We start from the raw sequence: 19,664 nt of genomic DNA on the forward strand, positions 1-19,664 counted from the left end.
ATAGAGGTTGTAACCTTTCCAAACTCGATCCAAAACGAAGGGAAATAGTTTGTGGTTCAGATTGCTTTAATTTAGTTAGATATATTCATCATAGTACAATACATTCACTGTATAGGTCTGAATCAGGGACGTGCGGCCAGGGGAGGTCGGAAGCTGACAGCTTTTTCTCCATTCAGATCCACATCTAACAGGTTAGAGAGCAGGGAAATCCTCCCCGCTGTGTAACTTGTCATGGACGGAGCGCCTCAGCTGTGAGGAGCCAGTGAGGGACAGTGTGGCTCCTCCCTTCCTCCTTTACACTAGCTTGGGGATGGGTTGGAGGCGGGACTTTGTCCATCGTTTCAGGGATATCTAAGTGCATTGTGACATATTATTGATTAAACCCGTATAGAAGTTGTAGCAACTTGCATTTATTTCTAAAGACCCTAATAACAACAAAACTATCGTTCACCTCTTTGCAATAATACACTTATAGCAGAACCAAAGTTTTTTTGGTAGGTATGTATGGTAGGAGAGACTATCTGGAGTCTATTTATAAATAATTTACAGAGTCATTTGCCCCGTGTATCTCTGTCAACATTTATCCTGTATAAATGGAGGTAAAAAGGAACGTTCTAATATATTTTCTTTTCAGGTCAAATGTAATATTTAAAGTGGACCTTTACTCATATATTTAAAATAACAACAAACACACCTTTAGAAATATTTAGTAATGACAATCTACAAACATACTTCTAGATAATTGCCGGCTTTGTATTCTTTACATACCTTATTTCTCTTTTCTTTCCCAGTCTTCTGACAATGACCATGTTTACTAAGAGCAGATTTTCTAGCTCTCCTCTTACTTCCTTGAACTCTGGCACATGTGACTAGACATGTGACTAGGACATGTGACCATGCACATCATCTCAGGAGAGTAAAATGCCTTTCCCTGAGATCTCCTGAGATTACAGATAAAATACTGTTCCACTGACAGTGGTCACCAAGTCAAATGGAGAGGGTGAATCTCCAAAGAGGGAACCAGACGTAATAGAGGTTGTAACCTTTGCAAACTCGATCCAAAACGAAGGGAAATAGTTTGGGGTTCAGATTGCTTTAATTTAGTTAGATATATTCATCATAGTACAATACATTCACTGTACAGGTCTGAATCAGGGATGTGCGGTCAGGGGAGGCAATGCTTTGCTGATGACAAGGCAATCCCAGTGTGCATCGCTTTTGCAAACTGAAGTAATTTTGCCCTTTCAAGGCAGGGAGTGAATGTTCTGCAAGTCTAAGTATTTCAAGATCACAGCATTTTACACCTGGCATGTCACATAATGTTATTATTAACCACTTCAAGACCAGGTGTTTAGACCCCCATAATGTATAGGTCCGCTTTAAGAAAATACAACATTATGGCCACTAGATTGAGCTGATGAGCATAGGAAATAAATACTTAATTCCTATGCTCCCCGGCTCCATCTTGTGGCCATAATGTGGTATGTTCCAAATTTGTTTTTTGCCTTCATTTATACATATGAACCTGTATAAATGAAGGCAATGAAATAAATGAAAAGTGTTCTGTCACTGCTGGCCTCCTGCTAATAATGCAGTTGTCTGGCTGTCCCTGACTTTAATACTTTGAGTCACTGACCTGGAAGAAGCCTCCAGATTACAAAGTTAGATTGAAGTCAAAATTCCTGATCTGTATTCTTGTTGCAGATGAGCACCTCACAAAGTATAAATAATATACTTTATATAATATACATACATACATAAATAAATATAAATGCATGACAGTAATACCCTTAATGCCCTACGACAGGGTAGCCAAACTTCGATCCTCCCGCTTTGGTGAAACTACAAATCCCATCATGCATCTGCCTCTGGAAGCTGTGCTTGTGGCTGTCAGATACTTGCAATGCCTTATGGGCCTTGTAGTTCCACAACAGCTGGAGGGCCAAGTTACCCCTGCCCTAGAGTGACAACAATTACTTACCAAACGATATCCATGGAGTAGGAGTGTTGTCACCCTAGTGCAAAAAGTATATTAGGACTAAAGCACACATCCCCCTCTCTTCTTCATTACATAAGGAGGATGTGTTCTGTAGTCTTAACACACTTACTGATAACATTGTTTAGGATAACATTGTGAAGTGCACAGGACAGCACTGGATCTCTGGCAGGAACAACAGGTATATTTAACAGAACAAAAGGGATGAAATAAGAGAAGCAAAGATTTGCATATTCTTTAATCATTTAGAAAAACATAAATACAGCTAACAAAAGAAGGTGTATATACACGGCAAGTGATCAAAATACATACACCTTTATAAAAACCTAAAAAAGACCAGGTGCATTCATCTCTACATGCTGATCTAGAAATACTTTTAGGCCATATTTAACATCAAATCATTTTTCTTTTTTACAAATGAGATATAACAATAACAAACTGAGCTTGATCGTGTTCAGAGCATTTGGAAGATCTACCACACATGTCAATGGTGGGCCAGCACAGAGAATAAGGAAGAATAAGCTACCAATTACTTTTTGTCAAAAATGGCGGCGACCCGAGGTGAATGGACCATTCAGAGTAGGTGAAAAAAAAGAAGAAAGGAGCAAGTAACTATAATTATTTTATAGGTTTTTGCTTTTTACAGATGCTTGATTATTTTTGTCAAGCTTAATAAGGAAAGGGGGGAAAAGGTCCTCTTTAAGCATAGACCTACATTAATCTATAACAGCACCATCACACACTTCACAGATTAGCCCGGGTGTGGAGTTTTCAGCCATTTCATCATTTGTTAAAGTGTCACAAAGTATATATGAGAAGATATACTAAAACATAACAAAGAGGAAAATAATGACATCCAAAATAGTTCTAATGTACCAACTACAGATGCTTCTCAGTAAAGCGCTGGGATTTCAAATCATGCATTCTAGATGCATTTGAGGTAAAAGTCTGCAGATTAAATGTATACATACATTATATCATGTATTCTTACCTGACGGGAGCACTTTGTGTCTCTGAGGGCTTTAAGACTTCCGTTCCAGTGCAGAAGTTGGAAAACGATCATGAGTTCCTATAACAAAGAACATAAAGAACCAGAACTTATCAGCAGATTTATTTATGTGTGTATGTATATATATATATATATACAATTTTATTTAATTAATATTGTTAGGTCAAACCAAAATAAAAAGGTCAACAATTAATTTGAATATGAAGGACTCATTCACACTATGCGGTGACCTGCGTTTTTCAGAAAGAACATTGCGGATTACCACCAGACAGAGCAGGTGTTGTGTCAACGATGACGACCCAGTCTGATTTGCCGATTTAACGAGGAACCAGGCACTTATTCACAAAGTATTTTGTTTTAATGCTTAATTGTGACCGTTAATAATATGCCATCCATATGCAGTAAATGATGGATTGCATATTGTTCACATTCACAATTAACATCATAAGTAATTACATTATTAAAGCCCCTTCCCATCTGCCTGTACACAGCAGACACCAGACCGCACAGGAAAACACTACAACCTAGGGCAAATGGGCCCTGAAACAACAAGCTTCCGTGTGGACTTGTTTATTTCACACACTCTCACATTCACACACTGGTTTCTGACTATTCCCCCCAACATAAACAAAATCTATTATTCTAAAAAAGTCAAAATACATTAACACACTTTCAGGACTTCTAATGCAAAGCCATATTAATTCATTCATATTGTAGAACAGGATTATTTATTTAGGCTTCATTCACTTGTGTTTTATTGTCGTGTGTGTAAAAAGAATCTTCCTAGCTGCATCAGTTTCCACTATGCACATGGAGGAATGATGACACAGGTAGAATGTGTGTAAGTACACTGAAAACGTACAGCATGAAAAACCCCAACGTAGTCCTAAGTCCTTTCTCCAGGTATGAAAACAAAACTACCCTTGCAGTGGGGTAGTCCCGTACTGTGAGGGTTATCTGTTCATTTATGTCTAGGGGGATTCTGTAAAGCAGTTTTACTCAGGGCCGTCTTTACTGCAGGGCAAAAGGGGCAATTGCCCTGGGCCCCATAATTTACAGGGGCCCACAGCAGCCGTCCCTTTTGCCCGGAGCGGCAGACAGAAAAAGAGCAGCAGCACCGTCGTTGGGGAAACCAGACACCGATTCTCCTCTAGTAGCGGTTTCCAGCAAGCGACTTGACTGTGCCGGTCTGTGTGCCTCCTACTGTGGAGTGGTCTCCACCCCGATGCCTCTCACATAGATCTGGCAGGCGCCGAGGAAAAGAAGGCGGAGGGAACAACTAGGCACAGGACAAGGACAGGTAGAATCTGTAAAATCTACCTGGGGTATGGGGGCGGGTGATGGATGCGGGAGGGTTGTGGGGGGCCCATCAGCAGAATCTTGCCCAGGGTCCAATTAATATTAAAGATGGCCCTGGTTTTACTTACTTGATCCCCACTCTCTCAGCGCTCTCTGTCATCTATAGGCATAAGCCCTGGTAGCAGGTTTCTTTACAGATATACCGTTTCCCTGAAAATAAGACCTACCCCGAAAGTAAGACCTAGCACTATTTTTCAAGATTCCTGTAATATAAGACCTACCCCGAAAATAAGACCTAGTTTGGTGGTAGCATGTGAGGGGGAGCTTGCAGGAAAGATGGTATGTTTAGCTGGATTTTATTTTTTTACCAGGAATCTAAGTGTCTACCGGGGAAACACGGTAGGTGTGATGTGTGTAGACGACAGGTATGTTTAGCTGGATTTCATTCAATGTGTAGACGACAGGTATGTTTAGCTGGATTTCATTCTATGTGTAGACGACAGGTATGTTTAGCTGGATTTCATTCTATGTGTAGATGACAGGTATGCTTAGCTGGATTTTATTTTTTTACCAGGAATCTAAAGGTATTTTATGAATGTTACAAAGTATGTAATTTTCAGGATTTCTTTGTATGTTATACATCATTAATGTAAAACCTGTGCAGTTTATCGGCCTCCAGTAAAATAGTTGCTTTTTTACCCATTAATAGATATTATTAAGCAGACAATCACAGCCAATCAGTACTTTTAATGTATCTAGCATGCAAAATTCAGCTAAACCCCTAACTTCTAAAAGTCCAGGCCTACATAGAGGGTTACAGAACATAAACCTTGTTTAAAATGAGGACAATCTGTATTTATTTATACATGAATACATACATACATAAATGTTCTGTAAAGTGCAAAAATATGACTGCTTCTCTCCTAATCATGAATTCAGCAGCAAGAAGCATATTTTCATGACAGATCTGCGCTTAGTAATCACTGCTTTGTTAACCGCCTTTCCACTACGATGTCAAATTTCACCTTCCACTGTGATCAGTGCAATACAGCTCTCCCAGGGGAATTTTGCGCTGAGGTAGAAGTTTTAATGTTTATTTGAACATTGAATAAAATAGCAAAAGTATGCCCGTTTCAAAATGGGCAAGGTTGGGGATATTATGAGCAAGGTAAAGATGTGTTGTGGCAGGCAGTAACTGCAGGAGAGGTAAGCAATGGGTAAGATGGAAGGTAGTATGTGCAGGAGAGGAGTGCCAGAAGGTGTGATGGCAACCAAGTACAGCAGAGAATTGCTGAGGGTATGACAGTGGACAATATGTGCAGTCTGCAACCTTTGGGGTGATTTTCATTCACTTGCTGTTCTGGAGACAAATTGGGAAGTAACAGAAAATCCCTCCTTTATTGTCACCAGATTAGCATCCCCACTTCCTACTCTGTCCAATAGTATGAAAAAGCGCTGGATTTAAATACACCTTAATTATTTTCACGTCTGTTTTAGGTTGCCATTAACTTGGCAGGTATATATGTACATGATTTACATAACCCATTTATTGGCATGCTGACTGTGCCTCTAAGCACCCCTCATAAAATTGCCCATCATGCAACAGTCTGATTGGCTCTGAATAGTCTCATGCTATTTAGTGTCTATTTGCTATGTATATAACATTGTGTGTAAATAATTAATTAACAAATCATTTAAAGTGCATTTCCACTTTATATTTTGTTATACTTTTTTCCAATTCACATACCATATGCTACTTGCATTTGTAAGTGCTTTTTACTTGCTCAAGAATCCTACCTAGGTGTCCCCCCCCTATGTAATGCTATGGAGATGACTGTGGGAAATTATGTTTACTCCAATTAACCCTGTCTGAACTGGACTAGCAGATTTCATTATCAGTTGTAAACGAGATTTGAACACGGTCTGTCCTAACAAGGATTACACTTAGAAGCATTGTATGTTAATAACAGGAAGCTCAGTCTGTCCCTCAGTTTGTCCCTCTACTTTTCACTTTCAAACTGCTCAAAGTAGCCTTGAATCTGCATAAAGGCATTCACCAAATAAATATCTAAAAGGTAAGTCATATTTATTGAAAAGTTATTTTTAGGTATACTGTGTGAATGAGAACACATACCAAACATGTAGTGGGGGTTTCTGGAATATGACTGTAACATTAGAAATATACTTTAAGAGTAACGAAATGTTGCTCGTTCACCCTTCTTCTTCCTATATTCTCCAATCATCATTGTGCAGCAGGGTTGGCAGGAAATGCAAAATCCTGTCAATCAATAAATGTGCTTGCCAGTAATCATTATGTTCTCCGGAGGTCTATGCACATACCATTGTCTGGCAAGCAACACCAACTCTCTCTGCTTCCTCAATTTAGACCTAACCTTACAAAACAATCCATTCATTGTTTCATATTCGTAAAACATTACTAGCAAGCTATATTGTCCAAGAATGCTTTGATTCCTTTTATTTCTTTAGCTAATACAGAAGAAAAAAAAACAATTAAATTAGCAGAGAATAAAGAAGAAAATGAACATGAAATACCACTGGATGTCAGTGTAGATTTCAAACAAAAAGTTTTATCCTTTTATTTCATTACAAAAATCACTGTAGCCGCAGAATTCTGGTTCTGAAACCTACCACAGTCTTTCCTGAAAGCAATACTCTTCCTTGGCCCAAACTGTGAATGTCTGCGTGATGAGATGGTGGTCTGTTATTCTTTCACATCTAATTGTGTTTTCTTTTAGACTGTCAGTGCTAGTGCCAGTGAAGGGGATTGTATAACATGAATAATACATTGCATTCATGCAGCCATTACGGAGCATACTGAGCAGTTTTCACATGGCGATGAGCTGCAGCTGCCCCTACACAACACACTACACATCATGGCATTTCGATAATGCCATCTCGCCACCAGTAAACAACACAATATATAACAAATGCTAGATATTGGAATGCTCAGCTAATAATCTAATAATGCCATTCTCCCACACTCTTCACTGATGGTTTGAAGAACATAAAAATAAGTTATTGAGCTCGTGGGTGGCCTGTGAGTGGGGAAGGAAGTGACACATTTATAACTGAGAACACAAACACATTGCAAAGTGATTCTTTTATTACAGGGGCTAAAGTGGTTAGACCTTATCTGCTGCATATTTCTGACATCAAGAAATATACTTACTGGGCCACTTAATCCATACTGGCTAATGGATGAATATATCCGCTCATAAAAAGTAATGCGCTGACTTATAAGGTGTTAAGGGGGGTTTCTAAATCCTTTAATACAATGGCCCAGCATACAGGGGTCCTTTACCCACAATTTGCATTATGCAGTTGTCTTCAACATGGAAAATGATATATACAGGGTGAAGTTTAGAGAAGGCAGGAGGAGTGAACAATCTAGGACAACATAGCTGAACTGGAAAGTGAGCTGAATTGGAGCATTTTCCTAAATCAGCTATTTTGTTGTAGTCCCCATCACCTTTTGTGAGGTGGCTACTAGAAGGTTAGTGATTGCCAGAGCTGTAGTCAGTTTGGCTGGATTATAGTTGCCATTTATCTGGCTAATTCCAGGTGTCTAGCATTGGTTGTACCTACCTGGGTGGAGTGTGACTCTACTGTAGTGTGGGATGGCCAATGAGGGGCACTGTGAGTGTGTGTGTGCCGTTCACCAGCAAATTCCTGGGTTTCTCTCAACCAGTGTTGCATGCTGGGATAGGGTACATATATTGGAGGGAATTTCCATGTGCTCAGTCCAGTGCCAGCCATGGATTAGTCCAGGTTGGGGTGTTGTCCAGCCATCCCCCAGATGGGCAGATGCTGGAGTGCGGGAAGTGTTCTACTAAGACTTAAGTATGGAGGATGCCTGTGCCGTTGCTAGAGGAGGAGAACCATGAAAAGGTGATGGCTGCTGGAGGTACCCGTATACCCGGAATGATACAGTATGAAGATGTAGTTCATATATGAAAATATTAGACTTGTGACTGGTAAAACATCTGTCTTATCCATGTAGAGAATGATCAGGGCTGTGCCGCCAATGAGGCCAACTGAGGTGGCTGCCTCAGACAGAAAATCTGTCCTCGGTGCAGCTCAGTAATGCTCAGGCTCATCTTTACTGAGAGTTACCAAGCTTCCTGCCCAGCCACTGCACTTGTCACACTGGAAGACACAGTGGACGGGGCTCTTCACTGGCGTGGAACTTGTTATTAGTGAAAACCTGCAAACAATTTTTGCAGGCATTGTTTACAAAAGAGCTTCTGAGAAACGGAGTGGTTGTAGCTGATAGTAACAACAAAATTGCCACGATAAAGCCGCTGCTGACCAATCTTGTTGCTGTCTCTTTTTGGCATGTCAATGAGCTGCTCCAGTCTTCTGGAGCCTGTGAGGAACCTGGTACTGAACACCCAATGGGAAGTGTCCATGTCACCCAGACATCGACGTTGGCAGCCTGAAAAGGACCCTCCCACACTACAATCCAGGAGATAGATGACTTGGAACCCGGTGGGTCACATGACCATGGATTTTGGTAAGTAAAAAGTATTGTCAGTGATACCTTATAATGACCAACTATTTAATAACATGTGACATATAAAAGCTAAATTAGTAGAATTCAAAAATATATACAGATTCTGAACAAAGGCATTGTATACAGATAATATAAAAAGGGTAATGCCTGAAGAAACAGCCAGGGGGTATATTTACAAGGTATGTAACATTCACTAAACATTCACTTCAAGTAAATCAGTGGCTACAATTCAAAACACATGCACCAGAGAGATTCAACTGCAGTAAATATTGGGCAATTATCACATTTACTGCTTTATAAAAAAAATAGTCCTCAAGGGTTCTGAAAGGAAAATAGGTGCATGGTAAAACATGCAATTTTACTGAGCGTCTACTGTGTGCTAGGTGGCAGCAGTAAGCCATGGTGCCTTGTGCTGCACTATTTATGTTTAGCCTTTTTATTTATCTTTATTTGGCGTATTCAAAGTGTACATTACAAACGGTATGCATTTTGCATGTGTGCATTTTAACGCAGCTCACCTGACATTGAAGTCTGTAGTATGAACGGGGCACATAGAAAACAATTGCGTTCTAAGTACCTTAGCTGTGACTGACATTGGTCTGTTGCAGAAAAATGCCAGCCACCGCACATAGCGTGAATGAGCATTTAGGCTTAGGCAGTGTGAGCAAATTAGAAATCTAATCTAGAGACTGAGAGAACCAGTCCTAAAGAAAGGCTGGGATTATAGCATTTTTTCTGTCTGAAAGAGCATACAGAGTTGAACAACAGATAGTGAGGAGGCTGGAAATATTCATTGTTGTGCTAAGCTGGAACATCCATTGTGTGGGAAGATCATGTATTACCCTTCTTCTACCCTATTACCCTTCTTCAGTCACAAATAAAAATAGGCTGGAAGCTTTAAAACACAACACGGTTAGAGGATTGAGTCCTTGAAAGTTCTTTGTTTGATTCTTATGTATATATATATATATATATTTGAGAATGTTTGTGCTCAATTTCGAAATGAATCATAACATGGTTCATCACAAGTAGTCTTTGAAGGAGGATTTCCTGCTTAATTGTCTTGGCTTTCATCTGAATGTGCCCCCTCCTTCTCTCTACTGTTCTTCAAATATGGTACTTATTTATAAATTAGTATTGCCATGCAGAATTCGGCATTAATCAATTCCATGTCTGATGTCTGCAAACGCATATGAAGCCAATGGTTCTTTCCGATTAGGTTTAACACACAAACATATTAGTATAAAGAACATACCATACCCAACTTTATAAATTTCACTGATATCTTAAGTCCCCCCCATTATTGTTTTACAATTTACAGTCACAATGGTTATTTGAGTTAAAGGAAAAAGCCCTTTGAATTGAATAAAAGTAAATATTTCACTGAGTAATGGTTGACTAAAGTCAACTTTAATTACAGCAATATAAAATCCATATATCTTCATAGACAGATGGGTGTGGGCAAAACGCTTTCACTATACCCCCTGTTGGGTTTCATTTCCACTTTTCCCAAAGGGAAAATTTTAGAGCATATTTTTTGGCCACTCACTGTTCTTGACTATTAAGGCTTGAAGGTGAGGAAATAACTAATTTCCTGCTAGAAAAATAACACGAAGGTTTACCTCAGAGTACATTTTACATTTCTTTTTGTTGTGTTTTGTTCATAGGCATTAGATCTCCCAGCTTCAACTTATGCACATTAACAAGTCCTATCGGGACACAGCCATCACACCTTACATAACCAGAATCCAAGCTTTGAAAATGTTTATTTAAACTGCTCTGATAATTGGCCAGCGCATTTTTGGATCTAGCTTTCTTCTCCTTTACAATCATCTGGTGCCTGTGTTTAATGCTGGCACCACTTGCGTCTCTTTTATGTGGTGTGCAGAGAAATGTTTAGTATTGGGACAAAGTGCATAGCTAAATGGTTGCCTTGAATTCCATTTGTTATACTAACTGCACAATTATTCTTTTGCATCCTTATATTTCCCAAATGTATAGGAACTTTTTAACTATGCTTGGCCGATTTTAACATGATGTCTTGAGTTTCATGGCTGCCTTGTAATGGGTTCTTTGACATGGAGATGTCTATGGAAACCAATGATTTTTATTATGGTGGGTTTTCTTTTTTCTTTTTTTGCTATTGCTAAACAAGGCAGTGTTAAGGTGTTACTGGACCCAAGCAATAATCCCATTACCAAGCCCACATTTTCCAGAAAATATAAGCAACATTTACAAATGTATTCTAGAAGTAGTGTGTATATTTTTGTTAAATCAGGACTGGTCATGGCCCCAGCTTCAACAAAAAAATAACAAATCATTTGCGTGACTCCGGTAAACAAAAAATGCTGGATGGTGTAAGGAAGGTTAGATCCTCTATCAGGTTTTTGCCTAACTGCAGCTTATGCTGTGCAACAGGCTGAACTCCAGCAGGATATAAATGTGAGATATCTACATTTCTGTATGGGCAGCTTACATACATATATGTACAGTACATACATACCTCAGTGATATAACACATATTAATTTTGTTTAAACTCATCATCAAACTCTTCAACTCAAGCTAAAAGGCTGAACTGCAGGCAGATATAAAAGGCACAAATGAATGCAGCTCTGTATTCATTAATACATGATTAAATTTATTTTTTAAATGCAAGCAGCCTCTTGCAGTTGCTGTACAACAGAGCTCAGATGGGGAGTGGGAGGTTTAGCATAAGAGCTAATCAGAGCTAGCTCTACATGGAGCATGCTAATAACAGGAGAAAGAAGAGTAAAGCTGGCAACACATGGCTCTATTTTTTTGGTTCAACACGCTAGTTGAACGAAAAGTTGCCCAGAGTTAATGGCAAAACATGTTGGGCTTGGGTTATAGGGATAACTAATTTAGTTAGGGGAAAATGTCGTAAACTGGATAGAAAGAGATTAGGAAGTAAGAAGCAAAAAGAAAAAAAGAGAAGGATAGATAATAAAGAAAAACTTGAGAGATAATAAAGATAGTTAGGTATAAGTCAAATTTCCTTCTAAAATGTGGCTACAAAAAATAAGTAAGCAAACTCTGCGGGAGGGATAGGATCACAACTGCGGAGGTAAGCGTAAATGGTTCAGTTGAAGGGTTCACTGTCACACTTTAGTGTAGTGAGTAGAAAATTAATAGAAAATAAAAGTTTTAATATAGGGTAAAAAAAGGTTATATTCAATTAACTCTGATGGAGTTGACATGCATATAGTAAAGTATGACATATCAGTTACACTACTTGAAGGAATTGCCTAAAGTTCAGCTTTAATGAATGCCACAAATTTAGCTTTTCCACTCATTTGCAGTTTTGTTCTCGGCCAGCTAAGAATCATCTAGTGTTTCCAAATTGAATAATGATTGTATGAGCAATTTTAGTTTGTTAAATTGCAAATGTATAAAATCAGTAAACTACTGTAGCACTGTAATGATCCGTGCAAACTCTGCGGGAGGGATAGGATCACAACTAGGTGGTGTTCGAGGTGATTGTGAGGGGATACCACCCTGATAGGAGAGGTTTCATAAGCTATAGGCCCTGATGCTAGCGAAGTGCCATCAACAATACTGACAGAGAGAGGCGTTGATTTCTTTTGCAATGGAATTTTATTTAAGGTAACCAGTTTGGCATCAATAAAGTTCCCACATGCTCCCGAGTCCACCATGGCCTCAACGGAAAGACGCTGCTGATCCCACTGTAAAGTCAAAGGAACAGTTAGGTATCGGTTTGAAGGTAGGTTATTTGGGGTTACCTTACATATATAGGACTTCTTACCCTCATTCTTCCTTCTGATGCTTGGGCAGTCGTTGACTCCATGCTCGGGAGCTGCACAGTACATGCACAGGTTACATGCGCGTCTGCGGTTCCTCTCGGTCTGGGTGAGGGGCCCATTGAGTGCCCCTCCTGACAAGCACTCACCTAGTCTGTCTAGGGTGTACATTTCCATTGCTGCCCCAAATTAACTTACTGGTCATCTGGTTTGATTGGTCATCACCCTGCCAGTGATGACCAATCAAACTGATTTCCACACAGATGATATGATGCTCGATTAACTTTTATGGAACAACTCAGGGAGAGAGTTAGGGCACAGGACACCCAGGATGTTGTAGACACCAAAAATGATAGAACAAAAGTACTTGCAGCCTTCACAGATAGAGAACCTTTAAATAGGACCTTTACCCATATCTTTAGAATAACAACAAACACACCTTTATACATGTTTAGTAATGACAATCTACAGACACATACTTGCCAGACACATACTAGATAATTGCCAGCTTTGTATTCTTTGCATTCCTTATTTCTCTTTCCTTCTGACAGTGGCCATTACTAAGGGCAGATTACTAGTTCTCCCTATACTTCCTGGATTTCTGGCACATGTGACTAGGACATGTAGCCATGCAGATCATCTCAGGGGAAGAAAATGCCTTTCCCTAAGATCTCATGAGATTACAGATGAGATTTTCCAGCAATGGTCTGCTAATGACAAGGCAATCCCAGTGTGCATCGCTTTGGCAAACTGAAGTCATTTTGCCCTTTTAAAGCAGGAGGTGAATGCTCTGCAAGTGTAAGTATTTCAAAATCACAGCATTTTACACCTGACATGTCTATGTTATTATTAATCATCATACATAGAGTGATGCATTGGTAGAATTTGATGTTTGAGTGTAAAGGTCTGCTTTAAGCCGACTGTGGCAAACTCTGTCGAGCTCCTAGCTATATAGTAATTGATGTAATAGCTACTAGTCCATTTTAGAATAGATCTTCATGCTGCAGTAGAGAATCAACTTCTCAGGCTCCCCATACCTGTTGAGGTTGTTTTCTGTCATCTCCATCCTCAAGTTTTACTCTTTTGGCTTCAGACCCAGTCCTCAGTCTGAGTACATTGATTCCCTTTCTAGGCAGCAGGCCTAGGAGGTTCATACAATCCACAGCATCCCTGCCCAAGGCAGGAGGCCCGGAGGGGGAAGAAACACTCACAAGGTCATCCCTGAATATTAACAATTGACTAAGGAGACATAGCTATTCATAACACACCATTACTGGATGCTTTGTAGCAAGGTCACACCCAGCAGCAGGCAGGTACACACAGAGAGCTTAGGAGAAACTAAACGAGCAGAGACTGTCAATCAGGACCAGACTGACTACAATCTGACAGCTCTAAATATAAATAGTCACTCCTCCTTAAGGCAGGATGGCTACACTACATTTAAAAACAATTATTGGATTCCCGGGTAACCATTGTCTACTTCACTTAGAAAACTGATTCAGTAGAATCACAAATATAATATTTGTTAAATACTAACCTGAAATTCCAGCATTGTCTTGCCAAGGTTTGTCTCCAGCATGTAATGGTAGGCACCAATACTTGTACTTGGGTCATCGGCGTCAATTATATTCCCCTGAAACATAAATCAAATAAACTGTAAGGAAGTCTGTTCAGTTTAATCTGAGATCTATTTTAGCCAGATTCTGCAACCTTTTCACATAAACTTCTGGAAGGGTCTGGAATTTCTTTTCACATTAATTTGTACTGTCCAAGCTGGTAAAAGTCACATTCAACTTGACATGTACTCTAATGTTCAGGATTTTTCATTGCTCATTCTCCATTCTCATGAGTGTCAGGAACAGAATCCAGCTTTAGGGCCCCATTCACACCCTCATTCAGATCCATTGGCATCTGTTTTTCAACGGATGCCAACGCAAGGACATCTAAAAAAGAATGGGGGTGAATGGGAGCAGCTCACACCAGTGTATTGCATTATTGTCTGCTGCCCTGCGCTGAAAAAAAACAGTAGAGCAGGCTCTACTTTTTTCAGCACAATGCGTTTTTAACATGCATGAACCTAACAGACATCAACGCAGGGCAGAATCTTTTAAAGCTTAGTGTGAAAATTAAAAAAAAATGCAACATAACACAAGACAACACATGTTAACGTACTATGCCAACGCAAATGAACGTGTTGAGTCACCTCCAATGCACACATTTCGGTGTGACTGCACCCTTCTAGCCACACAGGTAACTCAGTCACTTTGGTTTTGTGAACTGTGAAAGTTTGTTAAACCAATATGATCTAATTTACATAAATTATCACCATGCCACCATTCACACACCCTTCATGAACTGAAGAAGCCACTCAGGTGAGTGGTGAACTGTGTTCAACATGTGTTCAAGTCCAGTTAATTGTGACTAACTACTACTAGCTATACCATGACCTGGTTAAATGAGAACTTCACAGATATCAGTGAAAAATCAACAAAAAGCGCCAATAAGACCACTCCACTATGGGTTGACATGCAGGAGTGCTACGGGTCGCTGCCCCACTTCAGCCAGGGAGACTGTAAAATCTCAGAAGAAAACAAAAACAAGGGGTGCCTACCCTGGTGCAGATAGTTTTTTTTATAAAAAATGGCAAAAATTAAAAACATACTCACATTGGTAGAACACAATGAGCTTTCAAAAGGCAAGGAATGGTGAATGATTGAAGAGAGCTGCACAGACAATCCTGTGTATCAGCACACAGTGCCTGCATTAATGCGTTTCCGGGATCACACCCCCTTCCTCAGAATGTCACATTCTGAGGAAGGGGGCGTGACCCCGGAAACGCGTTAATGTCACATTCTGAGGAAGGGGCCGTTTTCTTCACAGATATCATCGCACCTGGATTATGATCCTTATTTTAAAAAAGTGACTGTTATTTTCACCAAAGGGATTTGAAAATTGAACTCACATGGCTGTAAATAAAGATCCTTGTCCTTCTGCTAAGGTTTTGTTAACTGAACCTCTATTGTACTGGCACACTTTCCTTTCTTTTGGAGACAAAATATAGAGACCACACAGGTAAAAGTTGAAGATAAATGGCCTGCACCCTAACGTCACAAAATTATGTTCATAGAGTACCAGGTTAATAACAGCAAGAGTATTTTCAACAGCTGGCACATTTAGTACACTACAGCTCTGATGGGATGAAAAACAGAAGACCAGGGCAGGTAGGCTATATTCTCTGCATTAATTTCATTTGAATGGACTGCACCTATAAAGAGATAATATAGTGTTATGACTTATTCCCCCTCTTTCATCTGATCACAAGTAGCCATACAAAGTATCAATTAGATGCAGGGATGCCGCAACATTGGCCCTCTAGCTGTGATTATACTACAAATCCCATCATGCATCTGCCTATGGGTGTCATGCCTGCGGCTGACAGATTATTGCAATGCCAAATGTGATTTGTAGTTTCACCACAGCTGGAGGGACAAAGTTTAGTACCTCTGAATTAGAGAGAGAGAGCTTGATAGAAAGCAGCTTCTGTTATGCTCTTGTTATAAAACTCATACTGCTCAATTTTTATGGGTGCACCCTGTAATAAATATTTGTTTGTGCATAAATATTTTATATACATAGCAGGGCTGGTAATGATTACAATTTTCGTGTTCGATTAATCGAAAACATTTTTAATCGATTAATCGATTAATTTTGATTAATTATAACGCACATACAGATCCAACTACATTGGCCTATACACATACAGCACAGCAATGAAGTAATAAAATGAACTAGGATCACACTAATCCAGCACGTTATTATTATTGCCCCACTCAATATGGCCGCCGCTTGAGTGGGGCAACTCAGAATAATAACGTGCTGGATTAGTGTGATCCTAGTTCATTTTATGACTTCATTGCTGTGCTGTATGTGTATATGCCTTGGCTGGCGCTCGTGCAGAAAGTTTACAAAAAATTTTAATCGATCAAAAAGATTAACGATTAATCAAGAAATGAATCGTTAATTTGCACAGCCCTAATACATAGGTTGTTTATACAACTATTCACATTAAAACAGATATAACAATGGTTTAATCTTATAATAGGAGTAAACCTTAAGAAACAATTAACATAAAATTGACCCCAAACCATTAATATTTCCTATTACCATTTATATTATTCTTCCATCGGCAAGCTGATAATATTTCTCATATACTGTATATGTGGTTAAACATAGAAACCCTTTTTTCATACTGTATTCTTGTCACAGATCATTTTACTATGAAATGAGGCAGTGGGTTTCATGAACCTGAAGGTAGTAAGTACTGACATTGTTCTTAGGACAGTTTGTAGGTCACAAAATCTTTGCCAAGAAAACTCATGAATTGTTTTTACAAATATCCCAGAGAAAACCAGCGGACCAGTAATAATAATACTGTGGGCTTCCATGGAGGTGGGTTAAAAACACTGAAAGGAAATATTATGTGACCAACATACCCCCAAAAAGTTTATAGTGCTGGTGCACGGTTCCACGTTTTGTCCTCCTTATCATGAATTTTCCAAAATAAGACAGATAAACATGGATCGCCGGGTATACGAGCATAAAAACAGAATACCATCCAACATATTGACATGTTTTGCTGATTCAGCTTAATTATATGGCTGCTATTTTTCTATGTTCTTTCAAAATATGTTTTAAATGCTTTTTTTTTTCTCTGATCCTTTGCTGCATGTTAGTGCTGCTTATCTCCTGCATCCACTTCCTGTCTACATGCATTCCAGCAGGTTTGGTGATGACATCAGTGGTGCATGCTTGTGTAATGTGTGTTTAAATTGCAATTTGTGAACTCCATCAAAAGCCCATCTTGAAACGGTGACAAGAGCACAACAGGGTAACATAGTTACATATTTGTTAGGGTTGTATAAAGACACAGGTTCATCCAGTTGAACCTATGTGGTCAGAGTGTTGTATACCTCTAATACAAAGTGCTTGAACAAGAATCATTGTGGCAGGATAAAAAGGTATTATTTTAATGAACCCGCAGATTTAAAATACTGTACATGACTTGTGGAAACATATTATTAGTCAAAGCTTTTATGAGGTTTAAATAATTGGGTTTAGATGCACGTTGATTATTTTTTTCCAAGGAACGCTCTGCTGTCAGTCTAATCATATACAGTGACATTAACAGGCAGAGGAATCTTTGCCTTTGGGGGAAATAGTGATTTACTATGAGGCCTGGGCACAGCTTGCTCTTTAACATAAAAAGAACTTGGTCACATTGGCTTTATAAACTCAGTTCTACATTTGGAAATATATTCCTGGCAAGTTAAACAGAACACAAGCCAAACTGTAAAGCCATTAACCAATAGTGGCGGCAATGAGAAAATTTGTTTTGGAACAACATAAATTTGGTCTTATAAAACGTGCTGAATACAGATCTTCTTTTCCATTAGGACTGGTTCGTTCACTCTGCATGTCCTAATCTGGTCCAGCACTGCCTAGATATTTCAAACACAATGCCAATATCCAAGACATCAAATGTTATTTCTGAGGGGTGTTTTGGACAGAATTTGAAACACACCCTGTTTATAATAATATTCTGTTTATACTGAATAGGCAATAAAACAGTAACTGGCTTAGTTTATACTGGTAGAAGAAATCTCTCCTAATTTATTTGCTCAACAATACATGGACTGATGTCCTGATTGCTTCTTCCTGCACATTATTATCAATTGTTAATACTTATTGGCTTGTATAAGGTTAGAGTACTCTGGAGTTTTTTTAGAAAAAGTGAACTAAAGGGAAAAGAAAGTCTACAACAACCAATTAGGAATAGGCTTTCAAAGCCTCATCTTGTTAAATATTTGACATTTTGGATACATCTAGTTCCTTATTTTAGGACAGTAAGGAACCACCAAACCTTTACAGGAGAAGGGCCAAACCATAGATTCTGGTGGTACAGGTCTTGAGCACAGAGGATCCCAATGCAAACAAGGTGGTAAGTTTACATTAAAGAGAGTTAGGAATAGAATAACAGGGAGGCTAATGTGTGGAATAGTGTTAGGTAGACATGTGCACCAGCAAAAAATTTGTTTAGTTTCCTTTTGATTCGGATTTAGCGTTATTTCGAGCACAGGCCCGGCAGGACAGGAAAGGGGGGCGTTCGAGCACCCCTCCCTGTGCCTTACTAGGCCACGTGCCCTCGGCATTCGGTGGTTGTTGGGGTCTGCGGACAAGGGGGCTTATTTGCATTGGGTACCCCTTTAATTGAGGGGGCACCCAGATGCCGCCCCCCCCTAAGGGGTACTCATTCACTAAAGGGTTAAAATTCAATGTAAATAAACTCATTCAAAAGGGGGGTGGCATCTGGGTGCCCCCTTGATTAAAGGGGTACCCCCGATGCAAATAAGATCCCCTGCCCACAGACCCCCACAACCACTGGATAGGGGTTTTGGGGAGGAGGCCCTTGTCCCCATTAGCATGGGGACACCCTCCCAATGCCAAGGGCATGTGGCCTGGTATGGTGCAGGGGGGGGGGGCGCTCGATCGCCCCCCCTTCCTGCCTTACCAGGCCTGTGCTCGGATCAAGAGTCTGGTAGGAATTTTAGGGGGGACCCCACGTTTTTTCTCCTCATTTTGAGGGGGTGCGGTTCCCTCTTAAAATTCCTACCAGACCTAAAGGCCCTGGCAGGAATTTTGGGGGAACCCCACCCACTTCCTTTTTTAACTTGGGGGGTCCCTTCTAATATTCTTACCAGATCTAAAGGCTCTGGTATCAATTGGGGGTAACCTCAAGCTTTTTTTTTTTTCTCTCTTCTGCGGACTGTAAAAAAAAAAGTCATTTTTTTTTCTTTTGTCTAATGTCACTTTGCTGCAACAGAAATTCATCCATAATGAAAATTCGTACATACTACCGCCATTGAAAATTCGGATTTCGTCTGAATCCGAATCCCAAAATGAATTGACTTTCGCACCCGAAAAACGAGTTTACCAAAAATCTGCATGAAAACAAATTGAAACAAAACAAATGTATTGCCGGCGCACAT

At 39.6% G+C, this 19,664-nt stretch overlaps 1 protein-coding gene across 1 annotated transcript in view; it reads right to left on the minus strand.

The window, feature by feature from the left end:
* LIX1 (limb and CNS expressed 1) overlaps window positions 1-19,664 on the minus strand; it is a 129,604-nt gene that overhangs the window by 8,983 nt on the left and 100,957 nt on the right. Inside the window, exons 4-5 of the mRNA XM_018560222.1 lie at window positions 14,156-14,251; window positions 2,988-3,065 (exon numbers count right to left, since the gene is read on the minus strand). Coding sequence (XP_018415724.1) covers window positions 2,988-3,065; window positions 14,156-14,251 — 174 coding nt within the window. The remainder of the gene's footprint in view (window positions 1-2,987; window positions 3,066-14,155; window positions 14,252-19,664) is intronic.

The sequence above is a fragment of the Nanorana parkeri genome, unplaced genomic scaffold (assembly GCF_000935625.1).
Source record: "Nanorana parkeri isolate BGI_ZX_2015 unplaced genomic scaffold, ASM93562v1 scaffold441, whole genome shotgun sequence".
NCBI lineage: Eukaryota > Metazoa > Chordata > Amphibia > Anura > Dicroglossidae > Nanorana > Nanorana parkeri.